The sequence below is a fragment of the Rhinoderma darwinii genome, chromosome 7 (assembly GCF_050947455.1).
Source record: "Rhinoderma darwinii isolate aRhiDar2 chromosome 7, aRhiDar2.hap1, whole genome shotgun sequence".
Classification (NCBI taxonomy): Eukaryota; Metazoa; Chordata; class Amphibia; order Anura; family Rhinodermatidae; genus Rhinoderma; species Rhinoderma darwinii.
The window spans coordinates 133,018,502-133,043,256 of NC_134693.1; the positions used below are offsets into that span (position 1 = coordinate 133,018,502).

Consider the following 24,755-nt stretch of genomic DNA (forward strand, 5'->3'; position numbering starts at 1 on the left):
TAACTATGCCTACAAGTAACAAGTGCTGCCCCCTAGTGGTGTAATACCCATTTTAATGGATGTATGAAGGCAAAAATTACAGTAAAATTTTATTTCGACAATCCAGAAATAGTTGGCCCAAAATAATGCTGGATTAGCAGATTTTATTCAATATTTTTGAACATCTGGTCACCTCCATTTCTGAGGCTTTTACCCGTTCATAAAGATTTGACAAACATTTCTTAAAAGTCATCCTAAAATAAAACCGATCGTCCAATGTATATTATTACCAGGCGGATCGCAAGTCAAATTTGCGATCGTTAAATCGATCAAATAAATGTACTCATTCCTAGTGCTTGGACCTGAGAATTTTTATGGACTAATCCAGACTATCAAATGCCGGATTAAAGGAATTTTACTTAATATTTTTTTTACAAAGGGAACTTTTTTTCAGCCTTGAGGTTTGATAACATTCTCACGTATTGCACATTGGAATGGAGGTTATATCAGGACAGCAGCTGAGCCAGCAGAATCGCCCCTCCGCTATGTTTGCATTTATCGCACAGCGAACATTTTAGGGTAAATTCTCTCTCTCGTTCTGTCTTGGAAACACACAAAACTGATATTCCCATTGGTGACAACCTCTGGCCTAACCTCAAATTCACATACATATTCATGGGAAAATCCTGCCGGCCGGGACACGCTTGTAACGGATGACTGCAGCGCTGAGCATTTTACGTTGTTATTTTAGGTGTGAGTTCAGGGAGACGGCTCAAACAAACCATGTCCAACACAATAAGCTCTTTTCAGTGCAGTGAGCGGGCGCTTCTCCGTGCACAATGAGTTCACACGTCTGCAGCTCATTGAGGGGCCACGGGGCAGACGGATAATGGTGGCTTTGTCTGCCGGCCACACGTGCTGAGCCAAAGCATCAGCTGCTGTAACCCATAGCAAACCACCTCCAGTTTGGTTGGTCTAATTGAAATGCCACAAAAAAAAATAAAGGATATGATAAATAGATAGATAGATAGATAGATAGATAGATAGATAGATAGATAGATAGATAGATAGATAGAGATAGAGATAGATAGAGATAGATAGAGATAGATAGAGATAGATAGAGATAGATAGATAGGTCCTTTAGTGTACATTAAAAAATGTGAAAACCGTTTTTTAATATCTTATTTCTAGGCTGAGATATCATCGCTTGAAGTTACAGGCCCAAAGCCTGAGGCTGCACTACTGAGACATTCTGATAACTGGTTTATTCCTCATTTCTGTCAGGGACTTGGTTGTCATGGAGACCTTAATTGGATCTAGATGTTCAAAAACATAAATATCTACTTCCTGCCCGTCTGGAATACTGACGTTTAGGCCCTGTTCACATCACATTTTTGTGTTTACGTTTAGAGCGTACGTTGTAAAATCTAAATATATCCATAGGGCTCCATTGTCAGACGACGGCCAAAAAAGCATCCTTTTGGCTCCATCTGGCCGGACGGATCTCTTAAACGGATGCCATTATAGCCTATATATGGCGGATATCACGGTTACGCGTCCATCACAGCCTCCATTTAATGTATTAGTCGGGAGCTTTTGCCGGTGTATACATTAAACTTAGACAAACAAAATGTGATGTTAACACAGCCTTATGTGTGTGTATGTTGTTGCGGTCTCCATGACAGTAATAATCAGGACATATCATACGTATCTCTCAGTAGTGCAGCCTCAGGCTTTGGGCCTGCAATTTCAACAATCATATCCCAGCTGAGAAGTTTTTTTAAAAAAAAACACATTTCCCCCTTTTAACGTACACGGAAGGGCTGCAGGAAACTTTTTTTTCCCCCATATATTCCCTGTTTAACTCCCAGCTAATATAGGTGTCCCGGGGAATTAGAGATATGAGATTAGCCGCTACCAAACTCGAAATAGCTGACAACAGTGATCAATAGCATTGTAAATGGAGCTAAAACATGAAGACCGGTCACCTCTGACATGTCTAATTCAGTAAATACTTGTATTCCCCATGAAACAACAATTCTGGCAAAATATTTTCTTAGAACTATGCGTGGTCATTCCTCTGTTATTCCTCCTAGAAATATATAACTCAATTGACAACTGGGTGTTACCATTCCCCTTTCGAAAGGGGCGTGTCCCTACACAGTCTCACTCAGTCAACACTGATTGGACAATGTCAGTCTGTATAGGGACAACCCCCAACTGGTGATACCCAGGTGTCAATTTATGCATACATTTCTAGGAGGAATAACAGAGGAATGGTACAAGTTCTAAGAAAAGATGCTCCAGAATGGGTTTTTTTATTATGGGAAATACAAGTATTTACTAAAACAGACATGTCAGGAGAGGTGACAGGTCCTATAAACAAATCTCCTAAATTTCGCTCCTGCAGGAAGAAAAAGCGCATGGAGCCTGAGGCTAGAACTAGGCTTAACGGCGGGTTAATTAGACGTCTTCTTGTTTCAATAAAACCATAAAAAACTATTTACATACAGCAAGCGAGGAATAGATTATACATTACTCTCAGTGCTACAAGTTCTACACAAGAAAAACTCAGTAATACAATTAGCCGAAGCGCAAGAAGTTAGCGGATGTCCGGAGGGATGAGCTGACGTGTGCCGCAGGTTCAAGTGGAAAAGGGTTTACCGTATAAAAGGTTTCCATTTCCAAACCATAGTAATTCCAGAACTGGATCATGATCAAATGTGGGTTTTAGGGACCAGTCTCTTAACTCTAACCCTTGTGGTTCACCAGGATGAATTTAATCTAGTATTTTTATTAAAGGGTAACTCCAATTTCAAACATTACATGGGTTTTTAAGTCTAAAATTCTGTCCTGACTAATTTCATAACATATCTTTATAGGGGTTGGAGCACAGTTTTCCTGATACAAAGCTCGAAATACCCTGCATAGACAGAGTTAAATGATAAAATTCTAGCTGCCAGCAGTCACCACTAGGGGGAGCTTACCAAAGACCGATTTATACAGCAAGGATTAAACACAATAATAAGTCAGTCTTCAATAAGCTCCCTCTAGTGGTGACTGCAGGAATAGAAGAATGTTATTATTTCATTCTATGGCTATACAGAGGATTTGAAGATCTGATCGCCATAAGGAAAAAAAAGAGTATGCAATTAATCGGCACAGAATTTTAGACCTAAAAACTAAATGAAGTTCAAACTTGAAGTTACAAAAAATACCATAAACTAATCCTGACGCAGCTGGGTGACAACCAATATAACCGCCATTATAGCTCCTACAGGTGTTTTGTCACCCAAATTTCCTATAGTGCTGAATGTCAAATCAGCCTCATTCCTCAGTGATACATCCCTCACTATATAACGAGGCAGATTTTACATTAATATCCTGTGGGACTATAGTGACTGGTCTACATCAATACAGAAAGTAACTATTCTTGGGCAACCCCATATACACACTAAGTCTGCATAGGCTGTTTCTACATGTACTGTGTCTGCATAGGCTGTTCCTACATGTATGGTATCTGCATGGACTGCGCCTGCATTGGCTGTTCTTACATGGGCTATTGTGTCTGCTTTGGCTGTGGACTGTGCCTGTATGGGCGGTTCCTACATGTACTGTGTCTGCATGGGCGGTTCCTACATGTACTGTGTCTGCATGGGCGGTTCCTACATGTACTGTGTCTGCATGGGCGGTTCCTACATGTACTGTGTCTGCATGGGCGGTTCCTACATGTACTGTGTCTGCATGGGCGGTTCCTACATGTACTGTGTCTGCATGGGCGGTTCCTACATGTACTGTGTCTGCATGGGCGGTTCCTACATGTACTGTGTCTGCATGGGCGGTTCCTTCATGGGATGCGCCTGCATGGATTGTGCCTGTAATTATTATAGTGCCAGCAGTGCTGTACAGAGAATGCACGGACATTGGTCAATGTGAGTCTTACGGGGGGGGGGCAGTTAACCCAAGAAAGATATTGTGGTTATCTTCATACTTTGAGTGGGGGTACCGCTGTAATAAAACATGAATACTTGGCCAGACACGTTGTATTGCGCATTTCTATAACTCAGTCCCTGCTCAGAAAGCGTTCTGACCCAGTCAGCAGCGTGAAGTCGTTGCATTGTCAAACTCAATAAAGTAAATTTACAGCTCGGAGTTTCTGCCAGAATCTTTGTCTTCATCAATCCACCAAAAAAAAATAAAAAAAATCTATAAAATGTTTGTTCTCAAGTTCATTGCCCAGATTCAGTCTGGAAGGAGGATAACGGTTTCGTTTTTTTAGTGTCTTGAAAATTAATTCTTAAAGAGAAACCACCATTTAATAAAATACAGCAGGGGTCCGGGAAGCTGATATAGGAGGTGCTGTTTGCTGGGGTCTTCACAAAGTGTTGCCTAAGGCTACAGTCACACGAGCGTGATAGATTTACAGAAATTTGTCCGTGCGTGTTGCGTTTTTTGTAAGGGTACTTTGCGTGTGACATGTGTTTTTCACGCACTCGGAAGCGCTGTATTTGATGCGTAAAACACGGATGTGCGTCCATGTCCTGTCCGTGGTTTTCACGCACCCATTGACTTCAATGGGTGGCTACGTGCATGAAAACGCACCAATATAGGACGTGCAGTGAGTTTCACGTAACGGACACACGCTGCGTGAAAAACATCGCATGTGTGAATAGCCCCACTGAAATAAATGGGGGCGTATGCTGTGCGTTGTTTCAACACACGGCACACGGACGAGAATCGCGCTCGTGTGAATGAGCCCTTGGTGTTCCCTCCATGTCACGGGACGGCACAGGAACAACTATGGCCAAAGCAGCTCGACCCAACAAACAGCTCCACAGATCTCAGCTTCCTGGCCGCCTGTGAGGGGGTGATATGGGGGGAAAAGGAATGCTGGGGTAAACTGCAGACCCCCTAGAGTTTTCAGGCTTTGAATGGATGAATTAACATGCAATGATCCAGAAGAAAGAGCAAAGACTGAATCATGTATGTGTAAATGTGGGGCCCCGGGATGAAGGATTAGGGGTTGCAGAGGTTACAGTTAGAACTGGGTCCCTAGGATGGCGGGGCCATAGGCTTTCATTCCACGGGGTGGTGGAGTAAGTCTGGATGACGGGACTCTCGGAAATCAATTATTACCACCAGGGGAACCAATTGGCAATTGCCCATTTTCCACTGCGCCTTGAAGGCCATGTGCACCTTTAAAAGGCGAATTAATTTATTTTTAAGAAGGTCGGTCGGTGTGTTTGGTGCAACTTTAAATACTTTTTATTAGATACAGCTGAACTGTATTCTCTATACAGAGCAGCTGTATCTAGCGCTATTCTCTGAATCCGTCAGGTCTGCAGACCTGACGGATTCAGTGACAGCGGGTCCTCTGTCTCTGACACGCAGGATCCACCTGTAATTTATCACATCTAGGTTATTTACATGTGGATTCGACCCGCTGTCACTGAACCCATCAGTCCCGCGGACCCATAGCTGCTCGGTAGACAGAACGGCTGCATCTCAAAAAGTAAAAATAATTTTTAATAAAAAGGATTTATAAAGTTACACCAAACACACTGACTGATCTTAATAATAATAATAATAATAAAAAAAAAAAAGTATTTCGAAGGTGCACGCAGAATTCATTCTTTAGTCCTATGTAAAGCCATTGATATTTCACTATGATGTTATACCAGATAACAAACTCAGCTCAGCTACATAGGTGTGGTGGCATATGGTGCGGGCAGTCAGGAGGAGGGCCTTGGTATAGGAATGGCACTAAGTCGCCTAAGGGTTAATTGGCTTTCATATCAATGAATGGGGCTCTACATCAGAGACTACAGATCCATAAATCCCCACTGTCGCCTTTATATAAACTGACCTTGCGTTTTAGTGCTTTGTCCGCTTTGCTCTTCTGAACACAACACCCTGAGGAAGGGGAGACGGACAAAAACAAAACTTGTCTAGATGCGACGGAAAAGCTGCTGCAAAAGTTCCAACATAATGCAGTCCTCTCCATCTGTCAAGAGTCACCTTCATTGGGCGACTCAAGTGGGGCAGAAACTACAAAAGAATCCATTAAGGCCAGTGATCGTACGAGCGCTCATTCCCGATCCCTGCCCAGTGCAAACAGGGCAGCGATCAACCGACAAACCAGCAGAGGCTTGCTCCTTTTTAATGGTTAAAACGAGCGCCAATCGACATGCTGTATTGTTGATCGGTGCTCGTTTAGTGGGCAGAAAATCGGCCCGTGTAAAAGGGCCATTACAGGATTTTCCCAGTACTTAGAAACCCCCCTCTGAGTGGTTTATAAGATGCAGAGTTAAATTCTAAAATCATTTATGCCGCCACTAGGGGGAGCTCACCACATACTGTTTAATGGGAGCTGTATAATTCTCTATGCAGTGAGCTCCCCCTAGTGGTAGCAGCAAGCAGACAGAATTTTATCATGAAATTATGTGGCGGCGTGAAGAAAGGGATCTGGAGTTCGCCTGTCATAACCCCCTGCATTAACCCCTGCACCATCCCAAATCAGCAGGAATATAAGATGTTAACCCCTTAACCACCCTAAACCTCCAGTTAATATCAGGGTTTAACCAGTATTACCAATCATCAGTAAATTCCTAAACAGCCCTTACAATCGGGAGAAGGAATTTTACCGTCTCCCCGCGGGCACCCCTTTCTTTAAAAACCTGCGTGAACACGATCTATCAGGCCAGTGTCGTGTCGGCCTTTTCTGTAGATGATTCCCTCCGGTTGAAGCTTCTAACTACCTACTCTATGTTACCTCCACGTCCGAGGCTCAAGACTCGAGCCAGTAAGTTCTGCTGAGGAACCAGTCAAAGTGTTTCTCAAAGTCCAAGTAAACGACTTCAGCCGCAACGACAACTGCGGCGGAAACGCCACAACGGAAGAACCGCGAGACATCATTCAGAAATACTCACCGGGATTCATGTATGGGGTGAGCAAAAAGTGGAGCCTTGACCAGAACAACTGTTAAGAATCCCTAAAAATGACACCTGGAATCTGATTGGTTGCGATGGGCAACTCCGAAGTCCTGATTGCTATAGAAATTTTTGGAATTCCCTTAGTGTTTCAAAAAGCTCTGAGCTCTTAATTAAAGGGGTTTCCGTTTGCTGACAACAAACCGAGATCTTGAAAATGGTACAAAATTGATAAATAAGTTTAGGGAAATTTGCAGAACTTTTCCCTTTACACTTATTTTGATCATAGAAGAAAATTTAAAAATTTTTGAAACAAAAGCTTAATTTAGGAAGGGGGACCAAATACTTGACCTTGTATTTTAACCTTCATGAGACGTCACACACAATTCAGATGGGAGGTAAAGGAACACTCCGAGCAAAACGGATACACTATGTTATGTCTAGTGCAAGACACAGTATCAGTATTGCCGGGAGCGTTCCTTTAAAAAGTTTATTACTAGGACATTGCCCTTTAAATTCAGGGGTACACAACCAGACCTTACAGAACGGAGCTAGCGCCCCCTCTAGTGATTGGCAGAATGAGTAACTTACATGGAGAATCCTGATCGGCACATTTCAGGGGGGGGGGGGGGGCAACACAACCACTGGTTCTTTCCTATTAGGACAACCCTGATGTAAAGGGACAGGCACTAGTGACGGGTGCCCTTTAACGCATACACTGAATGGTCGCTTTGTTAGAGACACCGGCCGTTTCCCGGTTGGTGCTCGCCTGTATGGAAATTAGACACGTAACACCGGAGTGCGGCAAAAAAATCAAGTGAGAGCGTTTTCCGCTAATCAGTTTTAACGCGACTTCACATTAGAATGGGAAAATCGAGCGATCTGCGCGACTGGTCATTGGTGGTAGACGAGGCGGGGCCAGGATTTCAAAAACTGCCAACTCGTACGATGGTGTGGAGAGTATACGGAGAATGGCGTGGAGAGTATACGGAGAATGACGTGGAGAGTATACGGAGAATGGCGTGGAGAGTATACGGAGAATGGCGTGGAGAGTATACAGAGAATGGTGTGGAGAGTATACGGAGAATGGTGTGGAGAGTATACGGAGAATGGCGTGGAGAGTATACGGAGAATGGCGTGGAGAGTATACGGAGAATGGCGTGGAGAGTATACGGAGAATGGCGTGGAGAGTAGGTGGAGAATGGTGTGGAGAGTATACGGTATACGGAGAATGGTGTGGAGAGTAGGTGGAGAATGGTGTGGAGAGTATACGGTATACGGAGAATGGTGTGGAGAGTAGGTGGAGAATGGTGTGGAGAGTAGGTGGAGAATGGTGTGGAGAGTATACGGAGAATGGCGTGATCGAGAGAAAACATCCAGGGATCTTGCAGATGTCCACGACTCGTCGACCAAAGGAGTCAGAGGAAGAGGTCAAGAATCGTCCTGAGGAACAGGCGGTGCGTATATATAGCAACCGAATACGACGCAGGTGCCCAACTAAAGTGTCCGCACCCACAGCTCGTCGTTCCTTAGCACAGAGGACGACCAGTTCCAGCGCCATTGCCGACTACGGGAAGCAGAGAGGGAAGACTCCAATGTGCAAAAGAGATCACGGAGCAGGGAAAACACATCGCCTGGTCAGATGAACCCAGATTTCTGCAGCACCAAGCGGGTGGAAGGGTCAGAATTTGGCGCGGGCATCATTAAAATCGATGAGCCCGTCCTGTCAGGTGTGAACAGGTCAGGCTGGTGGAGGTGTAGTGATGGTGGTGGGGGTTCCCTTGGCACACCCTGGGTCCTGTGATGCCTGTGGATGGATGTTTGGACAGTAGGGCTTACCTATACACGGTGGCCGACCAAGTTCATCCCTTCATGGCGGCTGGTTACCCTATGGAAGAGGGACAGTTTAGCGGCAGCTGTAAGAAGCCATCGTGTTCGCATGCGCCAATATTCCTGCAGAACAATTTCATCATCTAGTGGAATCTAAGCCATGGAAAACGGCTGCGGTTCTGAAGGCCAAAGGAGGTCCGACGTCCTACAAGAGGGGGGTCTCTAATAAAGTGGCCGTTCAGTGTATGTCGGGTGAAGTTATTTCGCAGTCCTCACCAATGTAAGACGTGGAGCAGCCCTTCCCCATGTACTCACCATGATTGTCTCCAGGCACCAATAGGTTCCCATGGCATGGACTGGTCGGAGTGGTCTGCCCAGGGCCTTCTTGACTGGTTCCCAGCTGCAATTTGCGCATGTGACGTACCACGGCCGTGGCATTGAAGGCTTGCTGGAGAAGAGAAAAAAATGAAGCAATGAGGATTTTAGGGAAATGTGCCAACACTTATATAAAGGCCGACAACAGGTTATGCCCCCTGCTGGTGGCTCATGTCACGTGCCATCCTCCTAATGGGACAGTTTGGGGCTTGTTGATCCTCCTACCCATCGCTTGTACAACAAAAGGGACTTGTGGCCCTTGCACTGATTTCCCCTTCCCATACTTTCTAATGTGGGGTTCCCTGTCTAGAGAGGGGTCCACACTACCCATGGAGAAGAAGTTTGGGCCAACCAGACATGAGCCCCTTTCTTCATGGGCACCATAGCAGCCACCTTGTCTGCCTCTATGGCATATTACGAAAAGGGACATTTATATAGTTGGAGAATGACAACATTCGCAGTAGTAGAGCGCCTCCTACTGGCTGAAATTTTAAGTTTACTCTAAGTTAGACCATAATCATCAAGTTTAAAGTCAAATTCACATTCGGACTGAGTACTAAAGGTGGCTTAGGAGGAAAACGTCCATGCCAATCCCCATGACAACACTTCTTGTCACATCTTTATGACAAGCCTTAGCTTCCAGAGCACACTGTGCAGGTCAAAATCTTCATCCACGTTAATGTTCTCTAGGTAGGATGTAGATATTTAAAGATTTGGAGCCTCACAATATCCCTATGACAAAGATGAGTTGCAAAATGACAGTGTTGTCATAGGGACACCGGACTAATCAGCACACAGGAACGTACCTTCCACCGGCTTTTGGCAAAATTCTTTCGGATTTGCTCGCTGACTGACTCGTGAATGTTCTTATCCAGGGCGGTGTCTCCTGCGATCCTATGATAGACACAAAAGTCATATAAAAACAATTTTTCCTATAGGGCCACCACCTGATTTAAAGGGGCACATTATGTCAAATCTTAATAGTGGAAATTTAAATACACCTCCAAATATGACATTATAATAGCGGACATACAGCTTAAAGGGAAATTACCCCAAGATGGTAAATATATAAAAAAAAATCTGCACTCTATTGCTCCCTGTTATCAGTTTCGAATTGGGGACAGGCCGTCTGTAGTATTTTATTTTATTTTCTGTTTTTTTAACAGCATGGACTTCAGGAAGTTCGAAAACAATCCCTGCCCCCATGACCACAGCTTTATCTCACATATATCCTGTTCGGAGCCCTTCCAGGAACATGAATATACGCGTGTATGAGCGACATTAGCGTCTCGTCGTAGAACGCTGCTCCGCTTTTAGAAGACTTTGGCCTCCAGGGCCGTTGAGTGGAAAGAAAATCAGTGAAGCAGACAACCAGAAATGATCCAGACCAACATTGAATAGTGTTATAGGGAGGGGGAGGGGATGTATACAGGTAGAGCAGAGGTTATTGTAATGTTGGAAGCGACGGAACGTAGACTTCTCCCAGTTTTGGCGTTACACTCTGTAATGTTTCTGTATAATCTGCGGCTCCATAATCTGAATTCTCCAGTGCTCTGCCGCAGATCTGGAAGGTTTGTCCTGCAGTCAAATTCTATACGTGAAATTTTAGCAATCCCAGGAGAATATCACGCAATGCTCTATTTCCCCTGAGGTGGCGCTGCAGGGAAATTACACACTTGATACAAGGTTCTCCAACTGATCGGCAGCGGGACACCCTGTAATTATGTTATTGTTGAGGGGATCATTCTAACAAAAAGGGATTCTCCAAAGTGGACACCCCCTATAAAAGAAAGTAGGTCACCAGTAAATAAAGCCAGTACGGGAGATTTATTAAGCGATCTGCAACAGTTTTCCGGTGGGAAAAAGTTGACAATCTTGACGCACACGTGTTTTGCGAAAATTTGGCAATTTTTTTTAATTTTATGGCGCTTTTGTAAAAGTGGGCAGGGCTATACGTGAGGGGCGGGGCAAGCAGCAGCCCAACAGATTAACTATAAATAATACACACACACACACACACACACAGTGGCGGCCTTGAGGAGACAACCCCTTTAAACATTTGCTCCATGGTCCGTGTATTACTGATCTCACAAGCCAGGTACGATCTTCGTGACCCCCTAATAATCTTACCACGGATGCTGCAGGGCCTGGTCACACGTGTACCGCTTGTTGGGATCCTTTTCCATCAAATTCAGAATAAAATCTTTTGCTAAAGTGGAAGAAAAAGAAACATTTATGAATTTTAAACATTGTACAAGTGAAACTCTGGGCAAAACCATTTTCCCCCGCCTCAGGGCTCTCTATGTATTTGGGATCCTTCGGAGTTTCCGTGCAGGAACGATCCCGGAGCGAATGTGAAAGCTTTACAGACTGACATACAGGGCATGATTTGCGGCACAGTAAGGAGTCCAGCAGACACATATATATATATATATATATATATATATATATATATATATATATATATAGAGAGAGAGAGATAGAGATAGAGAGAGAAAGAGAGAGAGAGAGAAAGAGAGCCACACAGCGATCTTTGCCAATGCAACGCGTGTCGTGGCCAAAGTCGCTGTGTATCCCTATCTCGTGGCCAAAGTCGCTGTGTTTGGAGCTCTGTATCCGTAAAACGGCGCTCCGATCCTGGTGAGTATATATTATGAAATGAATGAGCAGCGGTACACGATCATTATGGATTGTCCACTCGAAAAACCATGAACATTAATTTACCGGAGTCCGAAATGTCGTCCCAATATGGGGAATCAAACTCGTATTCAGCTTTCAAGATCTGCTCGAAAAGTTTGGCATCATTTTCATCGTAGAATGGGGGGTAACCACACAACCTGCAGGGAAGGCAGTGAAAGGGTTACCAGGTGTTATTAAGGTCATCTCCGTCCTTCCGCACTGCACAGCTGAGCTGAACACACGTTTTAATGGCAGAATAGTGACTAGTTTCACTATTTGGCCGTGGACCAGCGTGGAAACTTACAGAATGTAGGCGATGACGCCGATCGACCAGCAGTCCACGGCTTTACTGTACGGCTTCTGGGCCAGAACTTCAGGAGCTGCAAGACCAGAACATATTATGTGACCGAAGCAAAAGACGGGAAACATTCAGCAGATACATCGGTTATCTGGAGAACAAGGATATGGAGTTTATCCTCACCAACATATCCCGGTGTGCCACAGGCGGTCGACATGACACTTCCAGAACCTTCAATCTTCGATAAGCCAAAATCGCTGATCATGATTTTGGAGTCTTCATCCAGGCTGTAGTATAACAGGTTCTCGGGCTATAGGGAAGAACATAGGACATGTCACTACACAACCAGCCCGCTGTCCGCTTACTGAAGGACCTATTACACCGGACGATATTGGCCGGTGCAGCGAGCGTTGATCTTAGAGACAGCTCGTTGATCGGCGCTTGTTTGCTCCTCTCACACGGAGCCATGGATGGGGAAGAGCACTCGTTACTCCGATCGCTCGATCCCATACATTATCAGCATGTCGGCAGCGCGTCTCCCTGCTTACACAGAACGATGTCCTGCCGATAATAATATTTTACTTTTTTAAAACGATACGATCAGCAGATGAACTTTTTATTATACACAAAACTGGAAAACGCCTTTAAATTCTGTGACAACTGCTGGAGCCGTTAACCCATAAAAAATGCAAATATGCGAAAAATCGACCAGTAAATGCAACGCCATCCCATGTTATGTACCTTTAAATCCCGATGTACGATCCCCATGTCATGGAGGTATTTCACAGCGTCCAGGATCTGCTTGATGAGCTGGCTGGCGTCTTTCTCTGTGTAGAATCCCTTCTCCACAATCCTGTCAAAGAGCTCACCCCCAGACACCCTGCAACGACGCCATGAGGGACAGGATATAAAATACAAATACACATCAGAATGATAGAGAACACATCACATAAAGAGAAGGCGGCGGCATGATTTACTCATCTGTGATTTTCGGTTACGTTTCCTAACATACCAATAATGGAAAAAACAAATTATTAATTTAGTGACAATTCCCAATACAAATGTCTGATGAATATTAAACTTTTGCTAATAAAAATACCAAAATGTGTAATTATATTTTACCACCACCAGGGGGCATCAGATACCCATTAAAAAAAGTCACAATTTTTTTGTTGATATACAGCCACATGGATACTCACAGTTGCATGATGAGGTACAGGTGACTGCGGCTTTCGTATATATCCTCCAGAGACACAATGTTTGCATGTTTAACCCTAAAAGAAATGAGAGCGGCAGTGACTACATGGATAATACAAGAGATTAGGTGACTACCCAAGCAATCGTCTCAAGATAGACAGACCCCTTCTGCTTAGGACATCTACAAGAAGCCTAAATAGAGATGATCTAGTGGGTGCAACCCATCCGTGCCCATAGACAGCTGCAGACGTGCTATGTCAGGTGGCACAAGTTATGCGCAAATGGCACACGGCATCTCTCACTATTAGCCAATCAGAAGTGATCTCCCCTTTTACACTGCGATTGTATTAAGAGCAAAAACTCCTAAATGTGAACCCTCCTGGTGCTTATACTTGTTCTAGGGGGGGCGCATTTATCCGGTGCGGAAGTTTTTCTGTATGGCCGGCTTCACACGTAGCGTAAATACTGAAGATTTTCCACAACGGATTTAATTGCGGAAAATCCGCAGCACCATAAAGTAGCAGCAAAGTGGACGAGATTTGAACAGATGTATAGACGTTTTTTTCATGCTGTTTTCCGCAGCAGACATTCCGGCAGAAAAACTGCACCACAATTTGGTGCGGTTTTTCGGAAGGAGTTCCCTGTGGGGACCAGGGCGGATACGCCATGTGCTTTTACGTAGCATATCCGCCCTGTGTGAACATACCCTAAGGCTGTCTAAGGACTGCTGCCCATTGACATCTTTTTGATAAATAGCAATTCTTTTATATATGTAGATTATTCCTTAATAAGATGGCAGTGAATTAAAATCCTTTTGTAAATGCAGCTTTGGATGTGACTGGAGTAGAAAACATCATATAACAAGTAAAGCAGAGTTTTCCTTTAACAGTCATCTTAAATTCCAAGGATGACCGGAGCAGCAAAGGACTGTGGGGGATAAGTAATCACATGAAAGCGACTGCACAAACGTTTGAGACAATGGATCCAGCGATTGCGCAGAACGAGGCCCGGCCTGAGTCATGCAGCTACATGCAGCGTTCTCTCCACAGCCCACGTATGCGAAAGTTGGAAAAGATGAAAAGACGGAGGTGGGTGAGCGGTGAGACGAAATACAAGAGTCAGGGTTACATCGACAATGCCGCCATACACCAGACCGGAGGGGGTTGTGCTGCCGCGGTGGCGCCCAGGACTTGTGTGTGGAAACACGTTCTATTCTTCACCAGACATTGTTTATTTCATCCCCATCAGTCACGTAAAGAGGATTTCAGGGAAAAGCCAACGGGCGGCTGGTAACAAAGGTAAATATGCCCGCCTTACATAATGGCGCAGCAGAGCCGGTCCAGGACGTAGTACAACGCGTTCGCCTCTCGCTTCCTCCCACCGGCGCAGTGTCAGGTCTATAGAAGACAAAGGCGAGAGAGAGAAACGCGCAGCCCTCCCCTCCTCCCACTGACAGAGAGGGCATAAAGGTGACAAGAGGAGAAGTTTACGTAAAGGCGGGCAAAGACTTAACAGCGAATTGGCAGATAAATTGGCCGTTAAAAAAAAGACAAAAAAAAAACAAACTGACGGATCTCAGCGTTTATAGCGCGAAACTGAAATCTGGTGCATTGTATAAAGGGATTTGTATAGCAAACCATTTTGCAACTTTCTAATATACTTTGTGTTTCAATTCATCACCGTTTTCAAGATCTCTGCTTACAGTCAGTGAATAGAACCACTCTTTTACATCTAGAGGATGAAGCAAAAACCAGTCCTGATCATGTCCAACTGACGCAGCTGCAGGGCCTGTTACAGTGTATCAGAACGCGCTCTCATAGTAATCGATTCACCTGTGTCAGTTGGATGTGATCAGTAGGACCTCGTTCACATCTGCGTTGGAGGCTCCGTGTGGGGACTTCATCGCAGATCCGGCTGAAATTACCAGAGACCATAGCAAAGCATGCTGCGCTATTGTCTCTGGTAAAACCACAGACACCCCGACGGAAAACAGACGGAACCCATTAAAGTCAATGTGTTCTGTCGGCCTCCGATGGCGCCAGTCGTGCAACGTAACCTATGCTTCCGGCATGCCCTTGTTCTGCTCCTCTGATGGAGCAGAAAAACGTAATGTAACAACGCAGGTGTGAACATTGCCTAAGGGCGCCAGTAGACAAAGAAGCGGAGTTGCGGTAATTGGCGTGCGGCTGAGGACAGTGCAGAAAAATCTGCATGCGGTTTACAGCGATTGCTGCAATTTCGTTGCAGTTACAGGTGAAGAACGTGGATCTTTATGTGCTTAGCGTGCATCAAAACCGCGTCAATTTGCATGTGTTGTTTTTTGCTGCGCCGTTCTTGGCAGCAAGGCAATTACCATGGCGTGGCAACATCCAGAATGGTTTGGATTTTTCAGTAAACATGTCCTTTTTTTTTTTTCATTTACTGACTGCAAGCAGAGATCTTGAACATGGCGATGAGTTGCGACACCAAGTGAAATTATCCGGATTTTCAGATAAAAGTTGATACAACTCATTTGTAACGGTAGAGAACGTTTAGGGGCAGGGGGGGGGGGGCGAAAAAATTGAATGCGGTCCAGTCCTCTAGATAAATCCCACATTACGGTTCCGGGATGGAAGTGCTGGATTATCAGACTTTCTAGATTGAAATTGCACTATGACACGGTAGAGACTATTTGTGGTGAAGAGATGGGGGATGGGTGCGACAGGCGGACCACCGGCTACATGGCCAATCCCTGCAGACTCCGGAGATCAGTGCATTAGAGGGAATTGCAGTCATTTGTGCCATTACCGCTGCAAATGAGGGATTTCTTAGTCGTCCTCCGGTTCAGACGAGAGAAAAGCAGAGATTGCGGAGCAGATAACGGGATGGAGGCCGCAGATTAAAGCTTCCCGCACCAAAACCTGCTGCACAGATGTCGCTTCTATTCACAGATTGCAGCAGGATTTGACAATTCTGGGTATCAGTGGGTATTTTACAGGCTGCCCGCCCGTGACCTGCCAATGAACGCGTCTATTATCTGGGTCAGATCTAAGAGCCTCAGAGACATCACCTGCCCAATAATGGATGGATTTAATTCCATATATAATGAAACGCTTCCCATCCACAAACCTAAAGGAATTGTCCAGTTTAGAGAACCCATTTCCATGCACCCTATTAGGGAATTGTGAGTTAATATCGGGGCTGGGGGGGGGGGGGGGGATTCCTCTGTTCAGGATCCTCATATCTTGGCCAGTGTGGAGAGCGGTTATAAAGAGCGTCTCTCTCTCTCTGGAGAACCTGTCCTGTCCTGTATTACAGATAACACATTGATATGAATGGGCACTGTGTAATGCTTAGTTTCGCCTGTGGTGGCGCTGCAGAGAAATCGAACACTTACTGCCAGGTTTCCTCACAGATCGCAGCGGATCGCTGGGTTCCAGTAGGGGGGAGATTTAGTGATTTGCTTATTGTCAAGCGACACGTCTAACAAGTTGGAATTATCCAAAGCGGAGAACTCCTTTAAAAGGAGATTCCAATTAAAAGCTGAAATTACCACCAAAATGCGCCATAAACATTCCTGCTACCGAATACAGAAATTTTTATACTAAATATCGCTTTCCTATTAAATATCGCTCTCCCATCATGCCTCAGGCTGGAGCACAGGTTTTAAAGGAGCTTAACCTAGCCCTAGTTGGGACGGCTTTTTAGCCACTGAATGTAAACGTCAATGTTTCTATTCACTGACTCCAAGCAGAGCTCTAGGTGGTGTGGAATTACAACAAAAATTATATTATATTGTGTAAGACCCCTATAAATAGGTCCTGTCCGCTCTCCTGACATGTATATTGTAGTAAATACTTGTATGACCCATGAAATAACAGCTCTGGAGCATCTTTTCTTAGAAACTCTACATTGTGCTATTCCTCTGTTATTCCTCCTGGAAATGTATAAATACTTTGACAACTGTGTGTCACGAGTTCCGTGGTCAATATGGGGTGTCCCTACACAGTCTCAGAGGGTCAGCACTGATTGGACAGTGTCAGAGCGTATAGAGACATGTCCTTTTGTCAAGGGGAATGTTAGGACCCAGTTGTCAATTTATACATTTCCAGGAGGAATAACAGAGTAATTTTGTCAATTTACAAAACGGGCCTGTCAGAAGAGCGGGAAGGTCCTCTTCAAAGAAACTCTATGGCAGGGTGCTTCTCACCCTGCCATCTCTAACCAGATAAAAAAACAATACTCATTGTCACCCACTTGGAGTGGCACTGCTTGTTGCTAGGCAACGGTCTGAAATTTTCTGTCCCTGCAACCATGCACAGCACAGCACAAACCCTCGGCTCTTCAGCTGTTGTGAAACTACAACTCCCAGCATGCCGTGACAGCCTGCGGCATCCTGCGACTTTATGTTTTGCAGCAGCTGAAGAGTCCCAGGTTGGAGACCGGCGCATGAGGGGATCTGTACTACACATACATGGATGATTACAATCGCCTCGACTGAAAAGGTCCTTTCCGCGTATTTCATTTTCATTCTTTTCTCCATGTTGAGTAGATAATCCGGTTTCGAATTCCATTCCGGCGGCCACGTTTATGAGGAACGTACGAGACGTACAGATTAATCGGGCGGGTAACGTGTCATTTGTCTCTGTCACTCCCGTACCATTTATAGCCAAAGGCCAAGAACGGACGCGCGACGCCTGACGTGACCCGTTACAGCCAGCTCAACGCTGAGCACTCCGGGTTTACAGCGTCACCATGGAAACGTGTGTAGGAGGACGCGCAACGCGGGATTTTCTTCACAATTGAGTTTTATACAATTTCCAGAGCGGAAAGAAGAGTTAACCATTTGCCCTCATTTAGGATAATGGTTTAAATGACGTGACATCAAAATCCCTTCACCCAGCCATGGAATTAAAGGGGTTAATGCTTGGACACCCCTTTCTGCATGACCGGTACTGCTACCTGTTACTGCCAGTGAAGATGGCGGAAAGTACTCATTATACAGCGCCCATTGTAATCCATGGGCCGTTTGTGTAAAGCATGAACAAGCCAAGCTGGGTCCTCGGAGGGAGAGCTCCCCTTTAAAATGATACAATTCTGGCTGCCTGAAGCCACCACTAGGGGGAGCTTAGTGAAGACAGGTTTATTATTCTCTATTGAGCTCCCCCTAGTGGTGACTGCAGGAACCACAAATTTTATCATATTGAATTCACAAGCATTATCATCAATCCCTACGTAGGTCCTCCACTGTTGTGCCCCCCAAGGTTACACTATGCTGCACCCCCTGGCATCAGTGGTGTCTGTCCCCGCTTATCTACGTCACCGCTTATCTATGTCAAGACAGTGGTTATGCTGTGTCGTCTTTAACATGATCACACGGCCGCACTGTCCAGGTTTAGTCGCGTGACTACATGTCGCAGCGTGACCACCAGATAAGGCATTTTGACAGCGTCAAGCAGGGGCGGATAGATTGCCAGCTCTTGTGAGCATTCCGCTGTATAACTATAATAAAACGTTATATAAAAGACCCAGTAAAACTTGTAACTCATCACAGAACATGTAATACCCCGAGATGTCTGCGATGAGTCACCGGAGAAGTCGCTGACGTTGGTAATGTAAAAATAAGGATCCTTCTAGAACATTAACACCACGGTGACAGTCTAGAAACGATGCCGCAGCTTCTCATACATCATGTGCCATATAATGTGCCCCCCACCACCCCAGGGATGTCACCTGAGCAGTCACGTCAGAAGGTAAAGTCGGTGTGTAAAAATACATACACATTACCGGGCCCCAGAATAGAAAACATCAATGCAATGGGGGATGTGTCACCACGGCAGACCCCTTTAAGAGCATCTATTAGATCCTCTATAGGACGTACGTGAGCGGGTGTTATTGTACCCGATGGAGGGAGAAGCGTGTAATATGTGAGTAAATGTGCCACCCAGACTAATTGGCAGTGATTTGTGCCTGAGGGGGTCACAGCATTTAGATGGGGCCGAGTTGCAATACCGGACACAGCCATAAACAAGAGTGGCGCTGTTTCTGGGGGAAAAATATGAACCATTTTTCTAATCTCAAAAATCCCTTATGAGAATTACAGCAAAAGGAATTGGAGGCTCCCCCTCCCCGATTACCCAACTGGTAGTTTAGCCATTTATGATCCTTGCCGTGATAGAAATCTGCTCTCCATGTCCAAGCTTGTGTTGGGTTTGTGCTTACAAACCCTAGTCAATCTAAACTGGCAGAGCCGCAGTGTAAAGCATGGCGGAGAAAGATAACCGGAGGCTGGATTCAAACGAGCGTGTGCGTTTTGCGCGCGCAAAAAACGCTGCGTTTTGCGCGCGCAAAAGGTCCGTGTGTCATCAGCATATGGTGCGCGGCTGCGTGATTTTCGCGTAGCCGCCATCATTATGACACTCTGTTTTTACATTTGTAAACAGAAAAGCACGTGGTTCTTTTCTGTTTTCGTTCATAGTTTTGACTACTGTAGAACGCGCATCACGCGCGGCACATGGAAGTGCGTCCGCGTGCCGTGCGTGGTTTTCACCGACCCATTGACTTCAAGGGGTGCGTGTTGCGCAAAAAACGGGCAAATATAGGACATGTCATGAGTTTTACGCAGCAGCCATACGCTGCGTGAAAATCACGGACTGTCTGAACGGCCCCATTGACTAACATAGGTCCGTGCGACGCGCGTGAAAATCACGCGCGCAGCCCGTCGGACGTATTATACCTTCGTCTGAATAAGCCCCAAGACTCCAAAAAAAAAGGAAGCGGACTTCAGACTACCTCCGACTCCAGTAGACAATGCAGCTAAGCTGGAGTCGCTAATCAGACCTGAGTACTAGAGATAAAAGGCGGCCAACGCTGAGGAAAGTATATAGCGGGGAACCAAAGATAGCAATTGCGATTACGGTGTACAAGGTATAATCTACATCGTATAATATCCTATAAATGTTTTTTGGAGGGACAAGACCGCAGGGTGGAATTAAGACGCCTCCTAACCCCCGGGGGGGCGGGCGAGATATCTCCAGGATTCAGACCACAGCTGCGGTCATGTGAAGATATACCGGTAATAGCGCCCCCCCCCCCCCCCATATGTTCTTGGTTCTTCTTACGGAAAAATGACAGCTAAAGTTCGGGAGATGCCGAAACACAAGAGGAGCCGGCACTTACTTCCTCAGCACTGCGATCTCGTTCTCGATACTCATCTCCTTCCCCTCCAGGGCTTTCTTGGGGATGCATTTTATTGCGACCAGTTTCTGGGTCTTTTTCTCCTCTGCTAGGACCACCTCCGAAAACGCTCCACTGTGGATGAGAGGAAAGACGTATCCATCAGACACGGTAATCTTAAAGGGGTAGTCCCACCATTTATATTTAATGTCGTATCGATAAAATATACATTAAATTTAGGCTTTATGGTAGTTCACCTGGTTCGGCTGCAGTTAACCGCAGGTTAAGGGCTGGGGAGGGGTTTCAGGATATTTTTTTTCTTATTTACCTTACTGATTCCTCCCCAGTCTCCGCTCGTTCCTGATCCCCCAATCCCTGGCCACACTGGTTATAATCACTACAGACGGACCCTTTAAGTGACAACAGCTGAACTGGGCTGTCGTCTCCTGGGAGGAAGACCCACCCAGTCTAGAGGTTTGATAATGGTGCCACACATCTCAACCTTATGGCCCAGATTTTTGGCACCATAAAAATGAAATTTCCGAGCAAATTTTTGTTTTACCCCTATTATGTATCAGTACTATTTACGGGTATAGTGACCGTGACATCTACGGTATACGCTTAGCAACTTTTGATTCCCAAATGGAGGAATAGTTTAAGCCCCACCCCCACTATATTCAGGAGTCCTCCAAAACGCCCCTTTGTATTACACATTAGCATAAACCCCGCCCTTTTTGTGGTCCAGTTCATGGGACTGTCCTGCAAAAATTGGGACTGTTCAACAGCATATGCATTTCTATTGACTTTTTATTATCATCTTTTTACATTTACATGGTCATCATGCATTGTACAATGATATCTCAGGACAAGGCCTCCGATAAATATTTGGGGTTTGCGTAATACCACAGAGCCTATCGACTCACAAAACATGTTGCAGCTTTAACTGTAACTACAGCAATGGCAAAAAAAGTCACAAATCCTTATATAATACAAACATAATAAACAATCCGATAAACTAAAACATACACGTATCAATTATCACTGGCTGTGAACGAAAAACGAGTAACAAGCCGTTGTCGTATATGAGGGGTTAATTACACAGGGCTGGAGACGGATGAGAGAAGATCTAATCCTACATCTGGAAACAGCCAGGGACGAGCAAAGCAAGAGAACCAAGATCTATTCTATATTCATATGCTCTGTGACACCGACCAGTGCGGCCTCCCCAGACAGCGCATTCATCCTCCGCTGGATACGGGCAGCCATAATTATATGCTATCTGAATCGATGATGAATGACGCCCGGCACAGGCTGCAACACAGTTACGTTAGGACGATCGCAGCACGGGTGATTGAAAACCAGTGACATCTTGTAAAGTGGGTTAATAACCCGAGGACGCTGGGAGGATGAGGAGAAGGCGGTCAGGGCTGCCTCGGAGGATGACCACACGTAGGAAAAACGTATACAAAAGTAAGAATTAGTCTTACCGGTAATTCCGTTTCCTTGAGTCCCCCCATGACGGGACACTAGGAGGATGATCCCTTGACCTCTGCAGGGACAGGAACTGAGAGAGGTTAAAAGGGCACCCAGTGTGTACCAGATCACTACACCGGAAGGAATGAGCTAATCCTAACTGCATGTTAACTTCACATACAACTAAGAAGGTAGGGTGGGCAAATGTATGCTGTCATGGGGTCTCAAGGAAACGGAATTACCGGTAAGACTAAATTCCTACTTTCCATTTCGTCCCCCATGACGGCACACTAGGAGAATACCAAATGAGATGGTTTAGGGTGGGACTACCGCCTGGAGTACTTTGCGGCCGTCCGAGTCCCGTCAGTGATCCGAGGAAAAATAGGACATGTTCTATCTTTCCTCGGATCAGAGACTGACTATTTTTCACGAACCCGATTCACCCGCTAAAGTGAATGGGTCCCTGAAGTCTATCGGGTGCCACTCAAAAACGGCCCGAGTGGCACAACGGTCGTGTGCAAGAGACCTAAGGGAGCTGGCCCATGTAGCTGCCGTACAAATCTAGTCTAGCGAAGCTCCTCTCCTTTCTGCCCATGATGAAGCTGTGGGTCTGCTGGAATGGGCCCCGATGTTTAAAGGAACTGATTGTCCCTCAAGAGAATAACAAATTGTAATTGTTGTTTTTATCCATCTAGCAATGGTAGCTTTTGAGGTCTTTTGTCCTTTATTTTTTCCCCGAAATTGGACCAGGAGGTTGGAGTCTTTCTGGCAATCTGCAGTAAATATTGTAAGACTGCCCTTCTAACAACGAGAGAATGAACTTCTTCCTTTTGAGTCTTGGGGTTTTGACAAAATGAAGGAAGGACAATCTCCTAGTTTCTATGAAAATCGAATACGACCTTTGAAAGGAAATTAGGATCCAGCTTTAGTACTATTCTATCATCCGTTATCCTAAGGTATAGGTTCTTCTGTGGATAGCGCCTGTATTTCCCCCAGTCACAGTGGTTATCGCTATTAGAAAGGAAATTTTAAGAGACAAGTGTTTGATGTCTACGTTTTCAATTGGTTCAAAGGGGGGGGGGGGTCTGGTTAGGGTCCTGAGGACAGCGCCAAGCTCCCTTTGCGGGGATGACTGTCTAATGGTCAGCCTAAGTCTTGAGGCTGCACAAATGAATCTTTTCACCCACCTGTGTTCTGACGGTTGGGTGTCCAAAAATGTACTAAAGCCCGAGACCTGTACTCTGAGGGTGCTTGGTCTAAGACCTAGATCCGGCCCCTGCTGTAAAAAATCCAAAATCTGCTGGATGATTCTGGTCCGGGGGTTGGTCTCCACACCAGGGGAGGTACATTTTTTCCAAATCTTTAGGTAAATTGCAGAAGTAACTGGTTTACGACTAGCGTTTAGGGTTGTTATCACCTTCTGGGATAAACCCCTTTCTTTGAGCAGTGCCCCTTCAGGATCCAGGCTGATAAACGAAGGTTCTGGAGATTTTGGTGTCGTAACGACCCTTATAGTAGCACATCTTGTTTTAAAGGAAGTTCTATAGGATCTTTCAGTGCCAATTCCTTCAGAATTGGAAACCAGGTCTTTTTTGGCCAGAATGGGACAATCAAAAGGAGTTTCAGATTTTCCTTGTAAAGCTTTTGAAGGACTCTCGATATCAGCAGGAATTGGTTGAAAGGCGTATGCTAGATCCATGTCCCAAGGCTGGGATAGGGCATCTATGCCTAGGGAACGATCTTGGGGGATTAGAGGGAAGGAGAGCTCTGTTTTGGAATTTAATCTGTTCGCAAACAGGTCTACTTGAAGAAACCCCCATAGCCGTGTGATCTGAAGACTTCCTGATTTAGAGACTATTCGCCTGGATCTAGCCTTTTCCTGCTGAGAAAATCTGCTTCCGTATTCTCCAACTCCTTTGGATGAACAGCTGATAGAGAAAGCAGGTTTTCCACTGCCCAAAATAATTCTTTGAGACAGTGAGAGCAGGGTGGGAGATCCGGTACCCCCCTGGTGTCTCAGAAAAGATACAGTCATGTTGTTTGACAGTATCTTGACATGGTTGTTTTGAAAGGTGAAGGAACTTGACTTCAGGGTTTCCCAGACTGCTCTCAGTTCTCGATAATTTGAGGATGGAGCAGTATGGTCGTGGCCAAGTCCCCTGAATATAACCGTCTGGGCGTTTGGCTCCCCAACCTTTTTTGCTTGCCTCTGTCAGAATGATGATTCCTGGAGACCGATGCCAAATAACACCCCTCCTGAGATTTGAGTACTCTTTCACCAATATAGGGAAGTTTTTATCTTCTGATGTATTTTTATCTTTCGATCTTTCCAATGGAATGTATAGAAAAATATCAGTCCTTCAAGAGGCGCTCCTGTATATGCAAGGTATAGTTAGAGGTACCCCTTCTGTTCAGGTAAGAATCGATCCACTCATTCCCGTTTGGGTAAAAATTCCAGGTTTATTCCATTTGTATAATAAAACGGTAAAAGCAATACTAGCGTGCTACGCGTTTCGACCCAGAACTTGGGTCTTCATCAAGCTTACCGTTCGATCTAGGGATAACTGTTTTTTGTCCCATGAGAAATGTATCCACCTTTGGAGTGGACGGGAATGGTTTTAGCTCCAGGCCACTGGCTGAATGCAGGCTGTCACCTGACCTAGAATACACATTCTTTTTGAAAATTCCTGATATTGGATATTATGGACCTTCTTTTTTCTCCTGGTAATAAGGACATCTGTAGGGTAGAGTCCAGTATGACCCCTAGAAATTTAATCCGAGAGTGCGGAATCAAATTTGATTTTTGATAGTTTATGATCCAACCGAGTTCTGCTGTCACG

At 45.2% G+C, this 24,755-nt stretch overlaps 1 protein-coding gene across 2 annotated transcripts in view; it reads right to left on the reverse strand.

The window, feature by feature from the left end:
• CAMK1 (calcium/calmodulin dependent protein kinase I) overlaps positions 1 to 24,755 on the reverse strand; it is a 102,066-nt gene that overhangs the window by 7,550 nt on the left and 69,761 nt on the right. Inside the window, exons 3-12 of one of the 2 annotated variants that reach the window (XM_075831674.1) lie at positions 20,446 to 20,577; positions 13,290 to 13,364; positions 12,832 to 12,970; positions 12,274 to 12,400; positions 12,097 to 12,172; positions 11,838 to 11,950; positions 11,244 to 11,322; positions 9,920 to 10,007; positions 9,054 to 9,186; positions 8,748 to 8,796 (exon numbers count right to left, since the gene is read on the reverse strand). In XM_075831674.1, the coding sequence (XP_075687789.1) occupies positions 8,792 to 8,796; positions 9,054 to 9,186; positions 9,920 to 10,007; positions 11,244 to 11,322; positions 11,838 to 11,950; positions 12,097 to 12,172; positions 12,274 to 12,400; positions 12,832 to 12,970; positions 13,290 to 13,364; positions 20,446 to 20,577 (967 nt within the window). In that variant the 3' untranslated portion in view covers positions 8,748 to 8,791. The remainder of the gene's footprint in view (positions 1 to 8,747; positions 8,797 to 9,053; positions 9,187 to 9,919; positions 10,008 to 11,243; positions 11,323 to 11,837; positions 11,951 to 12,096; positions 12,173 to 12,273; positions 12,401 to 12,831; positions 12,971 to 13,289; positions 13,365 to 20,445; positions 20,578 to 24,755) is intronic. The other variant, XM_075831673.1, reaches the window with a different exon arrangement.